Source organism: Epinephelus moara, chromosome 7 (assembly GCF_006386435.1).
Source record: "Epinephelus moara isolate mb chromosome 7, YSFRI_EMoa_1.0, whole genome shotgun sequence".
Lineage (NCBI taxonomy): Eukaryota > Metazoa > Chordata > Actinopteri > Perciformes > Serranidae > Epinephelus > Epinephelus moara.
In genome coordinates, this window is record NC_065512.1 from 13,265,895 (window position 1) to 13,288,087 (window position 22,193).

The window sequence follows — 22,193 nt, forward strand, 5'->3', positions numbered from 1 at the left end:
AAAAGTAAATTAATAACCTTTAAAAAACAACTTAAAGTGATCACATGCTTATTTACATGTATTGCTTTAAGTGGGAACAGCCAACCAGAGACAAGAATTTAACTGTTTCTGTAATAGTAGGACAGGATTTTCCTATCTTTGAAACTTAAGATAGGACCAGCAGTTAAGATATTTTTCTGTAATGAGGCCCCAGGATTGTAACTGCAGCCACATCTAATAAACCCCGTGATTAAAGTCAGACTTACACGTCGTTGCACTGTTCGTTTGCGGCCTCTTCAGCCACGAGGATGTCATACTCTTCAGCGGCGTATTTCTCCCAGTCTGAGACCTCCTGGCCGTCTGTCTCCATCTCCTTAAGAACACGACAAAGCTACATGATCCACCTGAACTCCAAAGTCATGATGCTTTCTCACACCTGTTGACATGCTATCAGAGTTTAACCTCACCCTTATAACGGAGAACGGGTCCTTCTGCTCGTGGTCCAGGTACTTCTCGATGTTGAAGAAAGTGTCAAAGAAGATGTGGGACAGCTTGCACCTTTTAAGGTCTCGCAGAGTGATCTTACCTGGACGGGATTAAAGAGACACTTTAGACAGTGACAGGTGATTTATGGCATGGGCTTTATTAAATTATTTAGGGTCTCACTACAAGGTTTTTAGCTTGACTTTGCCGTCCAATCTAGCTTTAGAAACTGCCCTGAGACTTGAGCTGACTCAGTAAATGTCGAGTTTCTGGCACTGGTGGCAGGGTTTCCCCACACCTTCATGTATTTGTGGTGGCCTGCCATGATGATATTCTGTTAATATAAAGATGTGAAACCAGATTTTCAGATTTGAGACCAGCAAATGTTTGGACTGTTACTGAATCAATGACATGAAAATGATTGATCACGTATGAAAAAAGTCAATTTCATTTTCACTGTTTGGAAGCGCCTGATTTTAAACATCTTACAGATTTTGCCAGCCTAACCTTCTCATGCAGCTGCTCGTAAAGCTCAGGGGTACTGACAGCAATCACCTTCAGTTTTAGGCCTTCAAATGGAACTTTCACAGAGGGAGCTCAGCCTGATGTTCGCAGGCTGCTGCTTGGCTCACGCAAAGTTTAAGATGTCTGATTTGTCTAAGGATGAGACATAAACGTGCTTTTAAAGTAACGTAGAAAATATTGAAATCTAATCTAACCCCAACAGATAACTTGTTATTCTGTGCCTAAAATGAAGTGATGTGAAATGTAAAGCCTGGTAGCACTCAAAAGAGACTTTAGGTCGACGAGTTCGGCGTTTCTCAACAGCTGTTTATGAAAACTCCTCCATACTCATCTGATCTGCATATTATGTTGTCATCAGATGTAACATCTCTATCTGCAGCTAGCGTTCAAGTTCATATGCCTGCGCCACGGACCGGAGATCTCCTAAAGAATACTACATTTAACGCGACATTTTAACAGACTCTTAAAATTGTGAAAGTTGGGCTGTCGGGAGGAGGAAACCTCAGCCTCAAATATGACGTTGTTACATCTCACATTACATGTTCTATTACACAGCTCCACTCGTACAGCGCACCACAGGGTCGACTTAGGGTCACATTCTTGCTGTGGCTATCAATACTAAACATGCATACCCTCACCATGGGCTAGTGTCTTCTAAATGGCATGGCGGTAAAGCTAAGTCCTGCCGGGAATTTGTTGACAGTGTGGATGACACCAACAGCTGGCCTCAGTCAGTAAAGATCAGTCAGTCAGTCTCATCTATAACGGTTCCCCTCAGCTAATGATCAATGAGCCGACCTGAATGTGTGTCTGCGACCGTCACTGTTAGCCTTTCTGGTGTGTGTGAACTTCTGAGAGTGTGTATAAGTGTAAAACAGGTCTGACCTTCGACCTCGGGCTTGACGAGGTCAAGCATTTGGCAGAGGCAGTCCTCGAAGGGAAGGGGCTCGATGGCCATGGTCTCCAGCTTCTGGCACTGATCCTCGTAGAAGTACTCCAGCTCGTACATGCTGAGCACGCCGTCTCCATCCAGGTCCATACAGCGGAACCAGTACTCTATACTGGATAGGAGGAAGGGGAAGAGCAGCGGGCAGAGGTGCATGAGAGGAAAGATGTAAAGCAGGGTTCCTACAGTGTAAGGCAAGTTAGATTTAAGACTTTGTAGGACATTTTAATGCCAGTAGGATGAAATTTAAGATCAAATTTAAAATAACCAAAACTGAGTAAAAAAAAATCATGAACCAACATATTTAGGAGTCTGGGAGCACTGTGTGGAATAGGTCTTTTACTTCCTCATTTGAGTTGCATGACTGGTGTTTGTCACCGTGTTCATACCATGGATGTATAAAGCAAACTGGATACAGTGTTGGAGGGTCCTATCAAAGTTGCTTTGTGATGCATGAGGCCAAAAAAGCTTGTTTTCCGCTGTTTAAAATGACCTGGCTCCTTCTCACTGTGGGGCCCATAGAGCAGGCGCACTAGAGACTTATGGCGAACTAGCGCAGCTGGGCTGGCTGCTTTCGGTTTAGCCCTCTGCTCACTTGAATGGGAGAAATTTTATTTAACCGTGTGGCTCTCCTCGGAACAAATGACTCAAATCCCAATAGTGAAACAAGTCATTTCGTAGGGGTGCTCCAGCTTCCTCCCACAGTCCAAAGACATGCAGGTTAAGTGATTACTTTAAATTGTCCGTAGGTGTGAATGGTTGTCTGTCTCTATGTGTCAGCTCTGTGATAGTCTGGTGACCTGTCCAGAGTGAACCCCACCTCTCGTCCACTGTCAGCTGGGATAGGCTCAATGAATCAAGATGCTCAAAAAATGTATCCACTGATTAAAGACATCTCTTTCCCAGTGTAAGTCTTTGGGCCTAATTGCTTCATGAAACGGACCTGTACGTTGCGATTCCACATTTGGCCACTATGTAAAATTGGCTTCAAAGCCTGGCGCTGTTACTAGGGGGCTTTGTTCAGACATCACAGTTCCTCTACTTTATGTGTCTTGAATGATGTTCAGAGATGTGTTGCTCCTGACCCAGATGCTGGTATCACAGATGGGGATGGAAGCATGGTGGAGGCAAGGGTAGATCAGAACGAGAAGATTATTTTTTAGTCGTTTTTTGCCGATATTGATAGGATAGCTGAAGAGAGACAGGATACGTGGGAAAGAGAGAGGGGGATGACACGCAGCAAAGGCCATAGGTTGGAATCAAACCTTGGCCACTGCAAAGGACTATTTGGGGCGCACACACTAAAAGGGAAGCTGTCCTTCTTGGTAGATTATATATAAATAAAGAAAATACACACACAAAAAAGCTAACAATTATTTTGAGATTTTACAATGCAACATTTGAAAAAAGATTTATAAAGTCCTACATTACATGTCAGCATTTTAAAGTCTTTTGGAAGATTGATTTAGGAAATTTTAATCCTATTGTAGTGACTTTTAACCATACAAAGTATCTGAACAAGCCAGTGAGGAGCAAACAGGGGAACTTGTTCTGGACACGTGTTCTGGGCTAAGAATAAACCAATGTCTAGTACGTGTTATCTCTTTAGATTTGGCGATCCATTTATTCTGAATACAATTTTCACATGCTCTCCATGGCATATTGTCCATATTCAATTATTACTCCATTCACGGATTCAGCTTTCCACGCCGATGCTTGATGCTTACACGACACGCTTCATTAACAAGGTCAAAAACTGTTTGCTACCCGTTTCACACATCTGATTCTCATTACCTGGATCTTACCTCTATGCACTTCACACATGAATGCTCCACCCTGTGTTCAATTTCATAACTGCATGTGTATATTTATATGTACCTTGTGTTTAGATAAGGCTCCAAAAACTATTTAAGCCCTTATTTTTAAATTGAAGAGCCTTCAAAGACATTTAAGGATCTACAGGAATCTGTAAAAGCTGTATGTAAACAGAAGTTGCAGTCAGTGTGGCTGTGAGTCTACATACCTGGTGTCAGTCTTCTTGTCCTCCTCAGAGATGAGGAACCAGACAAAATCAGCGTAACTGAGTCGCCCCTCCTTGTACACCTTTCTGTCTCTGATGGAATAAACCACACAGTTACTACTGTAGCCGAAAATGTCTTCTACAAAATGAACTGCTCGGAACTTATGGCAAGAATCCTTCACACTTTATTAAATTCCTCACTTACCTTGTTACTGTTCCTGAGAATATTCTCTCAATCATCTTATGGGAGATGGCTGGAAAATAGCAAAGAGATAACTTATAATCCAGACTGTTGGAAATATAAAAAAATCTCACATACACCAGCTCTCTCAGTTAATATACAACTTATTCCTAACACATGTAATCCATTCTCACAGACTGTAAATCCAGACCGGCTAGTGTAAGCTCTTTTTTATCTTGACAGTGCTATAAATCCTCTGGTCATCATTTTGACCATATAGTGGCAGAAATTGTTCCAGACATGGCGTCATTCGAGCAGAGTATATGTGCTGCTCTCTTATTGATCTTGTGTCTCATTTCCCCTGCCTCACTCGCAGACCATCAACCAGGAACATGTGGTGCCGAGTGTTTGTGGAGGAAGCGCCAAAGACAAGTCTTTTTCCTCAGTGTATGTGTTTGTGTGTGAGCAGTAGACCTGGACCCAGTGACATTTACTAATGCTTTTTATTGTTACATGTAGTTTCAGCCTACTGACTGTGCCAACAAATGCCAGGAGGGTTAAAGGAGAGTTGTGTTCTGACAAGGTATCAGCACTGTGTGTGTGTGTGTGATTATAAGATCCAAATACAACAAATTATGCAGATTCCAGTCGGGTGTACTTGTGCACCTTGGTCATTGTGCTGTGCCAGGTCCTTCTGGTCTATGTAGAGGTCGTGGTCAGTGTCCAGCTCCCAGAACTTGCAGTAGATGACATAGAAATGTTCGTAGGAGAAGAACTCTGTCAGCTGGTTCACGTCCTCTTCCTGCTCCAGCAACGCCACATTCTGGGACAGAAGGAAGAGTTGTAGCCGTAATTTAAATGTAAAGTTTTTGCATTATTAATGATCAAAATATTGTTAATACAAGTCAAATCCTCCGTCACAGTTTACACCCCAACTTCCTTGTTCAATGTTGACCTTCTATACTTGGTGTAGCTGTGCATGCAAAGAATTTCCAGTGCACTGAGGAGTTACACAAATATTGTGGGTGCCCTCATGCTTAATTTCACCTTGAAATTAAGTTGTTTGAAATAGCACATAATATCAAAAATAAATTCAGCTATTATACTCTGATGAGAACACTGTTATCCTAACAGAAAGAAATGATGACCAAAACTACAACGATAAGATTTAATGGATCTAATTTCCTTTAATAAACCTTTTTGTTATTATTACAGGTTTTCTTAAGGGGATAAAGGAAAGCTAAGTGATTAGTGTAAAAACAAACTGTACATATTTAAGATTTCTATTAAAATCTATCAACTTTTGTGACTGTGCAACTGAAGATAAATGTTCATATATAAATAAGTCATATATTAAATTAGACCAGGGTGTCTTCGGGTATCAGACACTTAAATCTAATACTTTTTAAGACCTTTCCAAGATAATTTAAACCAAATTTAAGACTGATTTTCTTTGTTAAAGTATGCAGGTAAGTTCTAAGGTAAGTAGTAGTGAGTTAGGTTTATCTACATTTTGCCCACAGGTCAGTGCAAGTGTAAAGTAAAACAACAGTATTATGTAGGTAGGTTTAAGGATTTGTAACCACAGAAATGTGGACATTTAATGACTTTCAAGGCCTAATATACATAAAATATAGGGCTGTCCCCGACTAGGAATTTTCCTGGTCGACCAATAGTCGTCATTTTGGTCCATTAGTCGACTAGTCGCCTGCATGTTTACGATATTACTTCAATTATTAAATGATATATTTTGGTGGTTTGAGTTGAAGGTGTGAGAAAGAATAGTACCAGTAACATTGTTAACACTGTACTACATTACAGAGAAATACAAAACCGTACTAATGAACCTTCATTAATATAGGCCTATATTTTATCTACAAGTGCATGTCACACACTGAGCGAGCCGCCTGTTAATGACACTGTGGGCTAATGGGCATGTAGCTACTTCCATGTTTCAGATGATACGTCATGTTTGTAGTCGACCAATGAAGATGAGTTTACATATCACCTTGGGTTCGTCCTTCACCTTCTCAAAATGATCCCACACTTTGGATTTCCTGCCCGACATGTTATTAACTAGCCTGTGGAATAACCGCAGGTACCAGCCCTGGAAATTAACCTGACTCCTGTCTGACTGCTGAGCGTGGACACTTCCTGTGTCTGCCCTTTCAAATTAAATTCCCACATGGTCCAGTCATATAGGTTTTGATTTATTTTGACAAGGCGCAGCTCCTAATAGAGCTTCACGTTTGTTTGTTTTTTTCTGCAACTAAGCGACCAATGGAATCTTACCAACTAATGACCTTTCTGGTCGACTAATCTTTGGTGGACTATTAGGGGGCAGCCCTAATAGAATTTAATTTAAGACGTTTTAAGGGCCTTCAGACACCCTGTAGATGTTTAAAGGACCAACAGACATCCTTAGTAACATAGGAGTAACACATACCTGAAGAAAGTTACTTTTCCTGAGCTCAGAACATGTTATTTTTCCAGACCATGAGCGGTTCACATTGTAGAATATCCTCTGAATCACCTACAAAAAAGTTGATAGTGTTATAAATAATCCATGAGCTTAACTTAATCAATGCAGCACCATTTTTGCAGTAGTAATGTAGTAGCATACCGTGGTGATGTATCGTGAGTGAAAATCTGGTGCGTCCTTCAGAAAGGCCAGGCCTGCGTGTGAGTTCACCACATCCTAAAAAACAACCATAAAGTCAGCTCTCTTTGTCTCTACTACATATCTACATCATTTCTATGACAGACCCCTCAAAATTAACAAACACAAATGCAAAACAACTCAGTGACATGCTGTGCCTGCCACAGTAATAAGTATGTATGCTCAGTCAAATTCTGCAGTTATTCTGCAAAGTCAAATGGCAAACCACATGTGCTTTTTTTTTTGGTAGACAGAACACGACATTCGGAGTGGGGTGGGGGGGGGGGGGGAGGGGGGGGGGGGGGGGGGGGGGGGGTTGGCCATTTAAATGCATGCTTATTCAAACATTCAAAGTTGTCACTTTCTATCTACATCACTCTGTCATGCCATATGCTTTATAAATTGTGCTATGTTAAGAAAAGGCTCCAAGCCTTGTTGGGAGAGGCCATCAAATTTAAATGTTCCTTTGAAGTCAGAAATCACTGGGTCAACCGGTTTTGGGATGAGTTTCAGTCTTTGTGATTTGACAGCTAAGTGGTGGGAAGGCCAAAGAAAAGATGTTTGCCAGTGACTGCTCTTAACCTTCTCTCCTTCCTCATGCCATAAAGTCACAGGGGGTGTGCTGCATTTTAAATGAACTGTAGCTGTATCCCTGCCACAAAACTCCCTCGTGTCTTTTCTTTATTCTACCGCCTTCTCTTTCTGCTGGGGGAAAGAATTGTTGACATAAATGCGAAGGCGGCAATGAAATTAAAAGGCCTTATTTCAGGGCAGCCGTCGTGCCTTTTTGACTCTTAGTGTGAGAAATTAAATCATAGAGAAACACATAAATCACCGGGCACAGGAAACAGGCGGGGACAGTCAAATCTACTCCACTGCAATCCGCCTTTCATTCATCAAAACAGTCAAAGGCGATTCGCCGAGCAGAACCGTACAAATTAAACGGCGTGTGCCACAAGGCATCTCTGCTGGTATGCTAACGGGTGTTCAGTGCAGCCCAGCGGCCGCTCCTGCCAGCATGAAAATGAATCAGGTGTAGGGTGGGGCTAGTGTGGAGCAACAACAGCTTGTCAGGGGGAATGAGAATACAAACAGCCAGCACAGCAGGTCCACATGGTGAGACTGACCAAACACCAATTAGACTATCCTTATGAAAAAATCTGATTAATCTGCGTCCATGTTTTCTAGGATTATTTTGCCGCTATAATGTGCGTATTACATCGTCATCTCCCTTTGGTTAATTTATGCTGAGGTTGATTCCCTCACCGACGGAGCTCCCTTTCAGCGTACTCCCCTCCACCATATTACTGGCTTATACTAACGTCCCTGAATTAGTCCTCCGCCACATGAAAAAGCACCGCTTCAGCAGGGCAGTCCTAAAATTAAGTCCAGTTCGCACCACCCAAGCCAATGCAATTTTGCCACCCCGCACTGCCAAGTCCAGCCCTCTCTCTGGGTGTGCTGCAGCCAGTACCTGCAGGAATGGAATAAAGTCGTCTTGTTCCAGGTAATTACAGCCAGGCTTGGCCAAGAGGTGCACAAATTTAGAAGCGTCGTCGTGACAGGTCTGCAGAGTTCTGGAGGAGAAAAGAGAGAACAGATGGTTGCAAGGTTACTCCCTCTTTCGCTCGTACATTCTCTCTGTTCTTTTTATCATTATTTCAAGAGCACAAGTTTCAGATTGTTCCCCCTCAAAAGTGCGAGTGCAGGTATAATACATTCTGAAATTAGGATTCTGAATAGCTGCCTGGTGATTATAAGCGTTGAGTGTTATGGTAGCGCCGGGGAAATAATGCGAGCGTCTGTTGTGGCCTCTCATCTAAGAATGGCTCAGTCATGAGCTCGAGTCAAAGGCCAGGTCTATCCAGTTCTCTGGAGGCTAACGCATTAATACAAGAGCATGCCTATTGCATACAACAGCACACAGCTAAGAGCACAGTCGCCATTACAAAAGCCCTATGGTATTCCTTTCAGTATCACGCAGAAAGACACTGAATAGATGTTTTCATTCAGATACTGTACATGCCCAGCAAGTATTCCCTTGTGAGCATTTGCGAGGCCTTTGTGATCAGTGATTTCTGTTTAGAATTGAAAAGAAAAGTGTTATGATAGCAGAGAGCTGCATGCAGTGTCTGTAATCCCGGCGTGTGGTCATCATTGTTCAAAGGAGATTGTATGAGCCACTTGGCTGTGAGTGTACTAGTGGTCCAGTGAGAATAAGAAGAGCCATTGTCTTACTTTCTCCACATAGCCACGAACTTGTGAACGGACACGAAGCCGGTCCTGTCGCCTCCAGCGGAGCAGAACAATGGCATTTTCCAGTAGAGGGGACACTCACAGGCCTATGGAGACAAATAAGCAGAAGAGATGGGGCAGTGTGTGGTGTGGATATAGAGAAAAGAGATGGGGAAAATTGATTTTTGTAGATACACGTGACCTTTAATGCAGAAAAGAACAGCACAATGACACATGACACTGTTGGGTTGACAAGCAGCGCTGCATCACTTAAAGACCCTGAGGAAACTGAGCTGTCATTTCTATCTTTACTCAGGTTCTCCTTGGGCCATTGCTCACATTCCTCGGGGAGTTGGAGATAATATTTTCCGAAGAGGTTTAAAATCAGCAAACATTCGTAAAGTCAGGAGCTAAATGGCATTAATGAAAATAATTTGCCGGGTGGCAGCTGAGCCTCCATGCTACAAATCACATTCTCACCTTGGCGACCTGCCCCATGTCCTCAATGGTGGCCCTTTCATTTGGGAATTGGGAAAATATTTTCTCAATTTTGGAAATGAGGCCGTCGATGTTGAGGTTGGCTTGGGGCCGGCCCTGTGGGAAGTAAAACTTTGGAATGCTTTCACTCAGCGCTGTGGTGACAGGCTCCTCCGTCCTCACCTGGGCCTGAGACAAACACACAGGAGTAAACTGTTAGCCATTGATGCTAGCAGAACGCTAACACCTCGCAGCTCAGGCATTCCAGCATGTGCTACGGCTCGCCTTAACACAAACTCTACATTGCTCGCACTGTAACCACACCTCTCAACAGCCCCGAGGCCCATCAGGGACGAGCTGTGACTACGCAGCCAGTAGCTCTAGATATTATCTGTAACAGATACGCTTGTAATAGACTTTCCCTTTTAATAGATTATGTAATAGATTTAAATTAAGATGTGTAAAGTAACATTAATATGTGTACACTGATTTGACTAATGGACATTTTAGTTTGCTGCTGAAAACCACAAGTGACCCTGAGATGTTTGCACGTTGTTAATGTCATCTGTTTATTAAATTATGTCTAAAATAGTCAGGAATTTATGGGCTATATTAAACAAGATAATACTAGAAGGCTGAGGACGCCATTACTAAATAACATTTATGATAATCTACGGACAGGCATGACATTTTTATTTGATTAACACAAGCATTTAATCATACACAAATAAGTGACAGGGATGACCCATCTTATTTGAGTCAACTACTTGGTCAAGGATCTCTAAGTAGTACTCATGTATAATAGAAAATTATCTTTACATCTCTGGCATTGCAATAATGTTCACAAGTATATTTTGGTCCTTGACAGCATAATCTGTATCTGTGTCTAACTGTAAACAACATGAGATATGTTAACACAAAACAACTATCAACAGTTTGTTTTTATCAGTAATGTTTAAAGCAGTCAAATTATTCAATCGTCAGTGGAGGAAAACACAAAATACTTAGATTTAATTTAAGTTAAACTCTTTATTTCACAATCCATGTTCATATATTTGGGAATCATATGCTCAAAAAATACTGACTAGCTCTTAAACAGATTTATCTGGAGATAACAGGAATGATACTATCAATAAATCAATAAATTCCCAGCAGACACTTTGACAGCATATGAGAAAATGCACATCATAAATTATAAACAACATTACTGATGACGCATTCAAGTGTCCCAGTAAGCCAGCAGGCACATACCATGACCTCAGAGCTGACACACCTGAATCAAATACTGGAATCATTAATTACACCTGTGCTTTTGTCTGCTATGAAACAGCCCATTAATTAAAAACTAAGAATTTCTTAAAGAGACAGCCCCAATAAAGAACTAGAAAACTGCAATGTCATAATGCATAAGTGTGTGTTCCCTTAAAAAGAAAGTACTTCATTACAAACAAACAGCAGTTGTCAATGACAGCCGTGCAGATAAGAGCGGGGCTGGCATGTGATGAATGTGTGTGTGTCGGCTTTTAACTGCAGAGGTGCAGTATGAGTGTTATGTTTGAGACTTTACAGGATGTAAACCTGAGCTTGATTTTTTAAAAATCTTTGCAATCTTCCAATATGTCAGAGCTTGGAAACATCTCTGTGTGTGTCCTGCCTAGTACCAAAAATGCTCACTGTGTGTGTGAGGTATATACTATTAAGCTCTACCATCACGATGGAAACCAGTGCATCCTTTCAAGTCTAATGGCAATGACATAATGCAACATCAGGCCCGCGTCTGTATATAATGATAAATTTGATTCCAAACCTGCATGATTTACTACACCAACCAAACACAGCTGACACACTGTGAGGAGATCATACTCATTGATAACATCTCCACAGCTTGAGAAGACATCTTGCATCATGCATCTGGATCAAAACACGTTATGTTGTTCACATTAGCCAGTTGCTAAAAACAGCTTGAGCAGAGCATGCTTCACTCTTCATCTCATACTCAAAGACTATTTACTTGACTCAAGAACTTGCTAACTGGATCAGTCTCCATGGCCTTTAATAATCACATAAACAGACCCACACAGAGGCCTGCTCAGAGATAAAAATACCACCCTGTCTTTTGGGGGGGTCCAACACATCCTACCCATTGTTCTCACTCTGACCAGATTTCACAGGGCCTGTATCATCTGCAACAGTAAGACTTTTAATATGACCAAAAACTTTAAAGATCACCTCCACTCAAGTACGTTTATATTCCCTAAAGCATCTGACCTTGACTATGATGACTTATATCTGACTTCTGCGTACTTCCCTAAATCTGAGCTTCAAATGCACCCCAGACAAACTAGATTAGATATGTCAGGAATGTAATAGCCAATCACTGTCTATTATGGGAAACACTACTTCACGTGGGAACAGACTTCGACACAACATCAGCAAAAACACCTGGAACCCCCAATTTAATGTGGACTTATTACACATAATATAAAACTCTCAGCCAGAAGGGATATATCTTCCTGAAAACTTTGATTACATCTCTCATTATATACTGATTATTAACTGGTATATAATTATGCAATAACAGTGTGACAATGTGAACACACTGTAAAATCAAAGCAAACATTATTCTATGTTTGTGGTACAACTGCTAGTCGCCAACAGACTTCTCATCCCAGTCTGGGTCTGACATCTCTCCGATGTTTCCTCTGATGCTAATGCTAAGCATCTTGGTGTCCGGTGCTGTTTCACCTGTCAATCTAGCCCTAGCCTCCCATAGTCAGACTCCACACTTTGTTTTATTGCTCTGCCCATTCTGAAGAAAATGAAACCTAGTGCAAGCAGCCATTGTGGGCTGGATGTGAAGCCAAATCCCAAATTTCTCAATGAGAGAAAAAGAGTAGATGTGCTTCCAGCCCAATGTGGGAAAACCATGGTAAACACAACATTAATTATAGCATTCTTTAAAATGTGTCCAGAGTGGAACTTTAAAATTATAGAGGAGAACATATGGGGGCTAAATCCAGCCATGTCTATTTCTAACAAGTGTCAGCCGAAATTGTTTGCTTTATTCTGTCGGCTCATTTCAACCTGATAAATGATAAATGCTGCTGCTCTTCTCTGTCCTGTGTGTTGGTGTCAGCCATGGCTATAAAAGGACATAAACATCTCCTGTTGCCCTGCCCAGCACTGTCCCCCCTATCTCTCTCTCACTCACCCTTGCTTCATGCTAACCGCTAGCAGAGCTCTTGAGCACAGCCGCTAAGCCCCATGACATTTTGCACATTCACAATGGTGTGGTCTGAGAGAGGACAGTAAAGCAGCTGAGCACAACGTACCGCATGAGCTGAAACATCATCCAATAACCACAGTTCATGTCTCATATTTCTATGTACAAATGCTCAAATAGCTTGCCCCTAGACAACCCACAAAAAGTGGGTTTGTTTGCACAACAGTCACATCGTCATATGGCTCAGTAGTGTGTGTGAGCTGTTGAATGAAAGTTTTAAATATGCTAGAGAAAGCGATGTAACTGCTACTTTGTCCTCACTTATCCCAGCTGCAACAACAACACCTATAGTTTCACTTTGTAAATAATAATTGGCAACAACGAGGGATAAGTACAATTACTGTGATTTCATAGAGGCCTGTAATACAGCAGATTGTTACTAATGCAACCTTAATACCAAGACATGAAGCCCACAAATACCAGTCCACATTAATAGACGTGCCCACTGGCCAGCAGGCCAGAAAAGCCTGTGTGGTAGAGGCTACATTCATACAAACACCTGCCTGTCCTTGCTGGAAGGCTCTGAGCCTCTTCTTGAACCGAGAGGGCAGAACAAAGTCACAGCCGCGTGCCAGCAGAGCCAACTCCTTCCTCAGGTCAGGGTCCTGACGCAGAGACAGCTCCCTCATCCTCATCCTTGCTCCAGACAGGATGGGGCAGACATATACACAAACTCAACACTCAATCCAGCGTTATCCTCTTGACCGCACAAATCACTCAGAGCGCTGTGAGCAAAAGGCAGTGGCGGCAGTGGAAGTCCTCTGTGTCTGTGTCCCTGTGATTGTCCTCTGTCAGAGTGAGAGCCTCTTAATGCAAGGGAGCAGCTGCTACTGTGACGACTCTCTCTCCCATTCCAGATCTGGTCGCACAATCTCAGCTCTGCCTGCTGCTCTGTCCCAGTCTCTACATAACATGCACATACGCACACACATGCACTGCACAGGGTCAGGGAGCCCTTGCCTCAAAGCTGGTGGGGAGATAAGAAGCGGCAGGGTGTTTGTGTGTGGGAGTCACTTAGTGTATGTGTGGGATGGGAGGGGTGTGTGCAATGGATCTGCCCTTTCCAGTTTGCATTCCTCAGTGCTCATGGAAGGTTATGTAAAGAGAGACCTGTTGTTGCAGCTTGCAGCAGCCTCAGGAGCCAATTGAAGGATGCACCTCAATATCACGATAGCACACTGCTCATGTTCTCTGGCTTCCTGTCTATAAATCCCCAACACAGCCGCATACTTCAGAGAAATGTGTGCTTGTGCTCGGAGGCCTGCAAACTGGAACCCCCCTTTCTTTGGACAGTACATACAGACACTAATGGGAAAATTCAAAATACAACCCCTGAAGTGATGGAGTCTAATGAAAGCCACATGCTTCTTCTGCTAAATCTGCCTACATCTGCCACTAAATCTGCCTGAAAGTATAAATCACAAGAACAGCATACAGATAAAATAAGCTTAATGAGGCACTGGCAAATACAGAACACAGCCAAGGTGTGGCTGCTTAATAATAGATAACAAGAGTGTGGGCCAAATCACCAGATGATACACACACAACTCAAAGACATACATATATTCAACTATTCTGCATCTTATCTAATGGTGGTCTTTGTTTTGACTTCCCTTTGCAAGCTCGGGCTGCCAGCCATTCCACGTCTTATTATAGTTGATGGGCAAATAGAGGAGGGGGGAGACATGTCAAATTCAAAGAATGATGACCGAACCAGTCTGCGCCTATTAAAAGCACCAGCAAGCACTGTTTGGGCAATCCAAGAAACTAGATCTGGAAAACAAGGGTATATCTTTAGTCCTCAAACAAACATCTACTTCCGGTTGCTGCTGTCCCGGAGTGATGGCAATTACATCAATTCTCCACAAATATGCTGATCTAACAGCTCTGGGGTTGCCTTCGCTGCACAGGGAAAGCCCAACATCTACCTGTATACGCCTGCTGATGTAAATGTTAATTAAACAAAATCAGTACAGAGACGTCCACATCAGTCGACTACGTTTGTTAATACTATTGTTATTTCACACGGAAAGTGAAAGCACACCCACGTTATTTTTAGATGACAGGATCACAAAGTCCACACTTTTCCAATGGTTTCTGCTCAAACCCAGTTCCTGTTATCGTCCGCACACTGCACATGCTTGATAAGCTGTTTGTATGATGGGCCTTTTCACACTGGCTGCCTTTTGTCCGTGCTCATCAATTCAAACCAAACATGGAAATAAAAGCACCAAGGCCAAAATATATTAAAACTCTAATATATCACTTGAAACTGTCAGCTCCCATGGAATAATGTTCTGCCCGGTTATATGTTTGATTTAATAAAAAAAAAGTGTTTCATAAACAGAGGTTTCACACCACAGCAGGGATGATGATGTGTTGGTTTACATATGAGGCAACAGCCCTGCTGGTGTTTTAATATCAAGGCACACATCGTGTGAACAGAAGTGGTGGGCTGAGGAAACATCACAGATACAAAAACACCCACTGGTTCTGAACATGAGCTTGTGCTGCTTGAATATACCAAACTGACAAGTTCCAGCAAGTGTTGTCACTAACCAAATCATCTTAGGGCCACAGCAGGCGGGCTGTCCAAACAACATCAGCCTGTGAGGCAACTACCAGTCAAACAGGCTGCTAAAGTACCATGTCCACACTCTATTGGGTCACTGTGACAAACAGGAAAACAACAAGAGCTGAGACTGACCCCACAATATGTCTAATCTGTAAACTGTTAAATTTGATTTGTACAGAAAGATGTGTCCAGTCATGTTCACCTCATTACATAACAGATGAGATTATGAACCACACCGTATGGAGTTAGTGACTCTTGGCAGGTCTGTATGTGAGAGCTCCCAGCAGTCAGATGACTTCACAAGTTGTTGAGGTTGTATTTTAGTCGAGGTTCAGTTGAAACAACATTCAATGCTATTCAAGAGACAACATGCAGGGCAGACAGGCAACCACAGCAGAGAGAAATATTACAGAAGGGTGGGGCGAACTGATCAAAACTCCCCAGAGGGCTTTCCCAAACTGTCGATACAAGCATACACAATGCCCCACAAATACTACATTCAGCTGGCTGTAGTATCGGCACTACTAAAATGACTGAACCTGTGACACGTACCACAGTGAATCCACACAGAGGTGACTCAAACCACCTCATGACAGTGGGGTGACAGCCACAGCTGGTTCACAGCGCGGGTACAGAACCAATGCTGCTGTGAAATCCAGAAAGCTCCAGCTCAATCCACCACAATCGGATGTCTGAGACAGGGATTTGGGATACATGTGAACGTGGGCCAAAAATAGGCCTGATTGACTGACAACATGGTGGGCTTGGGGAAAGGCCGACAAGCAGAACATGATGTGAGCAGATCAGCTGGCTTGCATAAGAGTAATAATGCAAAAGCGGAGCTGGACAGTTATCGTGGGGGGTTTGCTGGAAAATCTATGTAGTCTACATGGCACCAGAAGTGGAGCAAAGGGTCAGCACACTAAAGAAAGAAGCTGCAGATGAAGAGTGACAGTACATTGGGCCGCCCTGACAACTCAACTGTATTACTACTGTGTAAACATTGGAAATGTAGCTTATGATGGTCAGGTTTAGACATCAAGTGAATTTTACCTATTCTTTTATTATTTTTTAAAACTCATATTTAGCTTTCTGAGATGATATTTAATCTGACTTTGCAATTTCCCAAAACTGTTTATTGTCCTGTGTTTTAAAAAAAATTACATTATGTTTATGTCTGCAGGGTTTTCACTACAGCGCGAGCCCAAATAATTTGGCTGTATGCTAAACAAGCGAGATATTGTGCTTTGAGTTTATACTTAATTTAATTATAAGTTTATAATGGAATATAGCTGCACAAACAATAGATCTATTGAGACTAATGATCAAGGCAAAACTGGATTAGGGTACAAGGTGCCACTGTGCTCAAAAAATATCCTTAAAATGCAGGGATTGACAGACACCACATATTTCATTGTGCTATCTCACATGAGGCCTAGATTGCAGTAGTTTCCATACCTTGGTTTATTCATGTCTTCCCGCTACAATATGAACATTGACCGCCTTTTTTCTATTTAAAATGGGTACAATATTATTTCATTTTTATTTACTGATTCTCTCAGCCCTTCCTTGGCCTCTCTTTCTTCTCAACCCCACCTCGCTTGGAGACTACGTTCCTCGGGAAGAGAGTGGACAATTCTGAGATAGAGCAGCTGTAACGTTAGCAGTTCGAATTCAGCCAGTGCAAACCCAGTGCGGGGAGTCACTGCAGGCTGGGTCTAACTTGTGTAGGCAGCAACAGAAAGTTTACTGATCTAGCAATGAGTTGACCTGAGATAACATCAGACCCCCAGTGCTGAGGTTTGTGAAGGCTAAATAGGAGTTGCTATAGCCACTACCACTAACTGTGGTCCATGTCTGACCCTGACACCCCCCAGTTAGTTACCACCACAAATAGAATCTAAGTATGTGGGGAACACTGAAGAGAGTCCTAGCCGAAGCCCAAAGTTTGCAGTTGTACACTTTATATTCTAAGGGACCAAGACTCCAAAATAAAAGGGCTTGTGGGAAACAGTTTAACACCTGGTTCTCTGTGACAGGTCAGGCAACTGATAACGTGACCCCAGAACCCTGCTTCAAATAGCCTCAATGTTGCTGAGCCCAACCAAGCATGCTATAAAAATACATCTTGCGAAATAACCTGTGATCCTGAATGTGGACACTGAGAACAGAAGAAAAAGCAAACCCTCAAACTAAATTAATCTGTTCTACATCACTAACATTAATAAGTGTCTGTGTGTGTGTGCATTTTGCACTTATAACACACAGGAAATTTTAGGTGTAGAGCTACACAGAGGAACCACAAGACAAGCCTTCATATGAAGCTGATATTTACTGTACATAGTGTAAATAAATAATCCATGATCACATATTCTAACAATGAGAAGCATCTAATAGGAGTTGTTTCAGAGTAAATTACAGGGAGGATGAATGTGCTGCCACACCTCATCTCACTGGCAGAGTTCTGGGTAACTAATGCCAACACAAGGGAACCAAGGCTATCTATATCGGTGTCTGATGTCAAAGTCAGACCAGCTGTTCCGGGCTGCATCAGTGTGACATAAATCGAATTTTTGAGTAATCCTTTGAAGAATGCATCTGTATGCAGGAATTCATTTTGTTGTCTTAAAATAGAAGTATTACTTTATACAACTTCACCGCCCCTTTAATATTGAGTGACACAGAGTGGCCACATGCCGTGACACATCACAGCAGAATACACAAATTGTCCAGCAGTTGCTTTTTAATAATCTGGGGTGAGAGGGTGGCATAAGGGGCCTAAGGTCATAGGGAGGAAAGAGACATAGATGGGAAAGTCAAAGAGTTCGGATCAATGTCTCACGCCCCTTTCCACTGTAAGGGCTTATATTAAACAGACAAGACAGAAAGCTCTTTGTTAAGACTCAAAGCCAACTGATCGTTCTTGTGAGAAACCCACAAAGAAGACTAGCATGCTGCAATGCTTTAAGTCTTTTACATCCTCTTCCTCCTGTGGTCAGGCTGTTTTTAGCAATGAATCATTTCTTATCAGGTCACAAAAAGGCCTTGCTAAGACAGTGTTTGTATCTTCAGCTTCAACTAAAAAATTCTGGTGTACGGAAGATCAAAAACTGTAATAAATGCTGAATTCAGATGCATTTTAGTTCGCTGCATTTGACTTTTTAAATTAATCTTTACTTCCATTTTTTCCTAGTTGGTTAAAATTACATCTCATTTATGAAAAGTCTATGAAGTTTGTTGTGGACATGAAGCTCTGGAAATCTGAATATGTGAGTTATGCAAAGTGGCTTCAATTTTTGTGTTGTTTAAAATGTATTGTGGATCTGGTTTATATTGCTTTGTGGTCACTTGTAAGCCCACAGTAGTTATATGCATTACACAACAGTAAAAAAACTCATCATCCTCAATACACAATTGCCTTGCTCTAACATTCGGTCTAGCTCTCCAGCCCTGGTGTTTCAGTCAAAGAGAGCACAGATGTCTCAGCAGTGACCACCATGCCTGTCTTTACCATGTCAACAGCATGTCGAAGGCGGAGTCTCTTAGAGGACGTGCCACTAGCTGTCTGGCTGTCACCACACTCGCTATGTTCACAACTTCTCATCTTGACAGAGTCCTTGAACAAACATAAAAAAACATTTTGAGCCTTTCAACTGCATTGTGCGGGCCTGATTTCTTCTACAAACAAACAGCCAAACGCAAAAATCCTACACTGCTTCAGGAGACAGAATAAATGTCTGCAACACACAGGCTGGAAGGAGTAACCTGAGTGCCAGGGATAGGCTAGGTTCAGACACTCCCATCTCTCATGCCCCACTAATTCGCAGGCGAGGCCTGAACATTTGGAAAGTATTTGACTAATAATCACTACATATGCCTACAGACATGGAGGCTCCACTATGATAGTGCAGAGTGGACAGCCTTTCAATGCCTTTGATCCCGTAGGCTACTCAGCAGCCTCTTGTGGCCAGCCCGGGAAAATAAAGACCCCAGAGGATACATTAGGGCCAAGTTTGAGAAACAAGAATTTCTCAGAGTAGAGGAAAGGCTCTGTGTGTAGGATCTGAAAAAATTTAAACTGGGGGGGGGCATTAGTGTTAAAGAAAGGCGCTGCAGCAGACAGCAACTGTTGTTGCTACCAACATTAAAGATGCTATAATCACACTGAAAACAGTTGAACCATGAACTCAGTCCTTTTACAGCTGGAATATTTATGCTACGTCTGACGAGGTGCAACTTTGGCAATACTGCTGGAACACTTATTAGTAAACCCATGAAAGAATAATCTAAAACAAAGGCTATGTTTTGGGCCTTTTTCACAGCAGACATTGTGGCCTGTCATAATAGGAAAACCACTGACGTTGCTTACAACAATAAAGTTGCCTCCATTTTATGAAAATATTCCATTTAGCCATGACAGGGTGACAGTGCACAGGCATGCACAATACCATTACGCTGAAAACGAAGCAGCTACGTGTACTTTAGCCATCATTAAATGTAGTAATTAGACCAGTGCCTATTACATTGCAACATGTTAAAAGAGTCCTGCAACTACACCTAAGATTTTAGCGCTAATACCTGTTGCTACACAGTCAGGGCTTACTGACACATAAGATTATGCAACACACCCTGAAGTCACGGCTACCTCAGGTGGCTCTAGGAAGAGGGCTGAGACTGTGAGACACACCTTGTTTTTTATATTATAAACTACAATCTTATGTGAAAGCCCTTTGGCATGTTCTCATATGAACTTCCAAATCTTGTTTAAACCTGTAGCACTGTTAAATAACAGTTTGGAAAAGAGGTTTCAATTATGAATTATGGGCTGCATGCTTGCAGAAATCTCATGACAACCATTTACATGTTGTTCAAGGTTTTAATTTACTGTTTCAGTCGATAACTTGCCTTTTTGGTGCTGACAGACCTCCGTAGTACTCTGCCATTGGGTCCGGTCACTCTGGTGTTACTACTGCTGCCAGAGGGCAGGGTACTGGCAGATGGGGGGCTAGAGGGAGTACCGAGGGGTGTTGGCTTCTTCTCTACCAGGTTCCTTTGGGATGCCACATTGTTGTTCTCATTGAAGGTCAATGACTTTTTGTCCTGGGCGTCCCCACTGCTCAGATCAACTGGTTGTCCACTTTTGATTAGGTCAAGATAGTCTTTGAGTAGTGACTGTGTTGCAGGATCACTCAACCAGTTGAGAAAAAGCTCATCCACTTTCATCTTGAGAACAGGCTGGAGGACTTGAGGCGATGGCATTTTGGCAGAATATGACTTTTTGGCTCTGACAAAACGTACCTGAGAATAAATATGAGAAACGTTTACATCACAGTGCACTACTCTGGATCTGCCAGCAGAACCTCAATGACACGACACTGTAAAACCGATGACGTTATTATAAATGCAGCGACTGATAGTAAATAACACTTGCAATAGCTTGGTGTCAGCTGTAAAAGCTGTATGTACACACATCAACACTCCCTAACGTTATTGAATTTTAGCGCGAACCGTCAATGCCTTAGCCCACAGGCAAAAGTGAACGTCAACCCACACTGACCCCGTTAACGTTAGCTATTTTGTAGGAAGCTAAAATGCTTTAAGACAACATTCAGCGTTAGCTAATGTCACGTAAAGCTGCCAGACTACTGTGGAAAGACATGCCAGAGTCGACAGAGTTGGTTACGTTGTTTTCTAGGAGAAGCAGGCAACAGCAGTTTGTTAGCAGCGATAGCTTTAGCATGCTAACGTTAGCTGGCTAACTACGGTACCAACCTTAGAGTGAATGGGCGGTGAAGCCGATTGCGTTGATATGACTCTACATTACTTCCTTCATTTGCGATGCTGTTGCAAGCTTGACTGTTTGTCTGTGGATTACAAAAGTAACGCTGTATCTCCGGTGTTCATTTCGCTGAGCAGCAGCAGCAGCAGAGCACATAGGCAGTACTTCTCAGGCTCTCGTTCCCCTGGTAACCACAGAGTGTTAACGCGAGATCTTCAGCAGGGTGAGAGTTCATCCACACCAACGGTATCTCCCCCAGGAAAATGGACTTTTGCCGCCCACCTGTTAAAACTCTGCTGGTGTGCTCTCTGTGGTGAAAAACACATTTCTCCTCTCCTTAATCTGCTACTGTAACAGCTTTTCTCATTTTAAGTCCCAGTAGTCAGTGATGGAAGTAGAATTTAAAGCGTTTACTGAAATTAAATACTGCGTTTAAAATAGTCAATTTCAAGCCCTGCATCCGAAATCTTCATGAGCAGGTAAGTAGTAAGGTAAAAGTAGGACAGTATTATAAGCAAAATGTCTTAAAAGTACATGAAATAAAACACAAGTGTTGCTGCAAAATGGCCCCTGACAGTTACATTAGGCTACTACTACTACTACCACTACTACGACTACTAGGCCTAGTCCAACTACTAGGCCATTTGTACTACTTTTGATGTTGCTGGTCGAAGTGGATGTGTCATATTGTGTAAGTTGATGTGTATTTTAAAGGTCCAGTTGGTAGGATTGAGGTAGATATATTGGCAGAAATGGAATATAATACTGGGTAAGATGGGGGAAGATGCTCACCTTAAGAACAAAGTCAATATACTGTAAAATATGAAAGATATTTAAATATGATTTTAGCATCTACAGGCTCATTATGCACAAACCAACACACTGTTGGGAGAAATAAATTTGAACAGTAGCCAATTTTGTCTTTAAAGTTAAAGCACAACAAGAGTTTAAACTGGAGATGTATCTATTGCATGAAAACCAAAAGTACAGACAGCCTATTTGTAATTTTAGAGTAAATAACACCAACATTTTTAAATTCACTGGAAGATTG

General features: G+C 42.2%; 1 protein-coding gene across 3 annotated transcripts in view; it reads right to left on the reverse strand.

Moving 5' to 3' along the window:
- Positions 1-21,331, reverse strand: part of ppp2r3b (protein phosphatase 2, regulatory subunit B'', beta) — a 24,397-nt gene extending 3,066 nt beyond the window's left edge. For 2 of the 3 annotated variants that reach the window (XM_050049063.1, XM_050049064.1), the window contains exons 1-13: positions 21,136-21,331; positions 20,269-20,661; positions 9,509-9,694; positions 9,032-9,135; positions 8,268-8,370; positions 6,758-6,832; positions 6,581-6,667; positions 4,801-4,957; positions 4,159-4,207; positions 3,957-4,046; positions 1,873-2,048; positions 447-565; positions 246-352 (exon numbers count right to left, since the gene is read on the reverse strand). In XM_050049063.1, coding sequence (XP_049905020.1) covers positions 246-352; positions 447-565; positions 1,873-2,048; positions 3,957-4,046; positions 4,159-4,207; positions 4,801-4,957; positions 6,581-6,667; positions 6,758-6,832; positions 8,268-8,370; positions 9,032-9,135; positions 9,509-9,694; positions 20,269-20,622 — 1,607 coding nt within the window. In that variant the 5' untranslated portion in view covers positions 20,623-20,661; positions 21,136-21,331. Of the gene's footprint in view, positions 1-245; positions 353-446; positions 566-1,872; positions 2,049-3,956; positions 4,047-4,158; positions 4,208-4,800; positions 4,958-6,580; positions 6,668-6,757; positions 6,833-8,267; positions 8,371-9,031; positions 9,136-9,508; positions 9,695-13,291; positions 13,781-20,268; positions 20,662-21,135 lie in introns of those variants that run through there. The other variant, XM_050049065.1, reaches the window with a different exon arrangement.
- Positions 21,332-22,193: the final 862 nt, after the last annotated feature.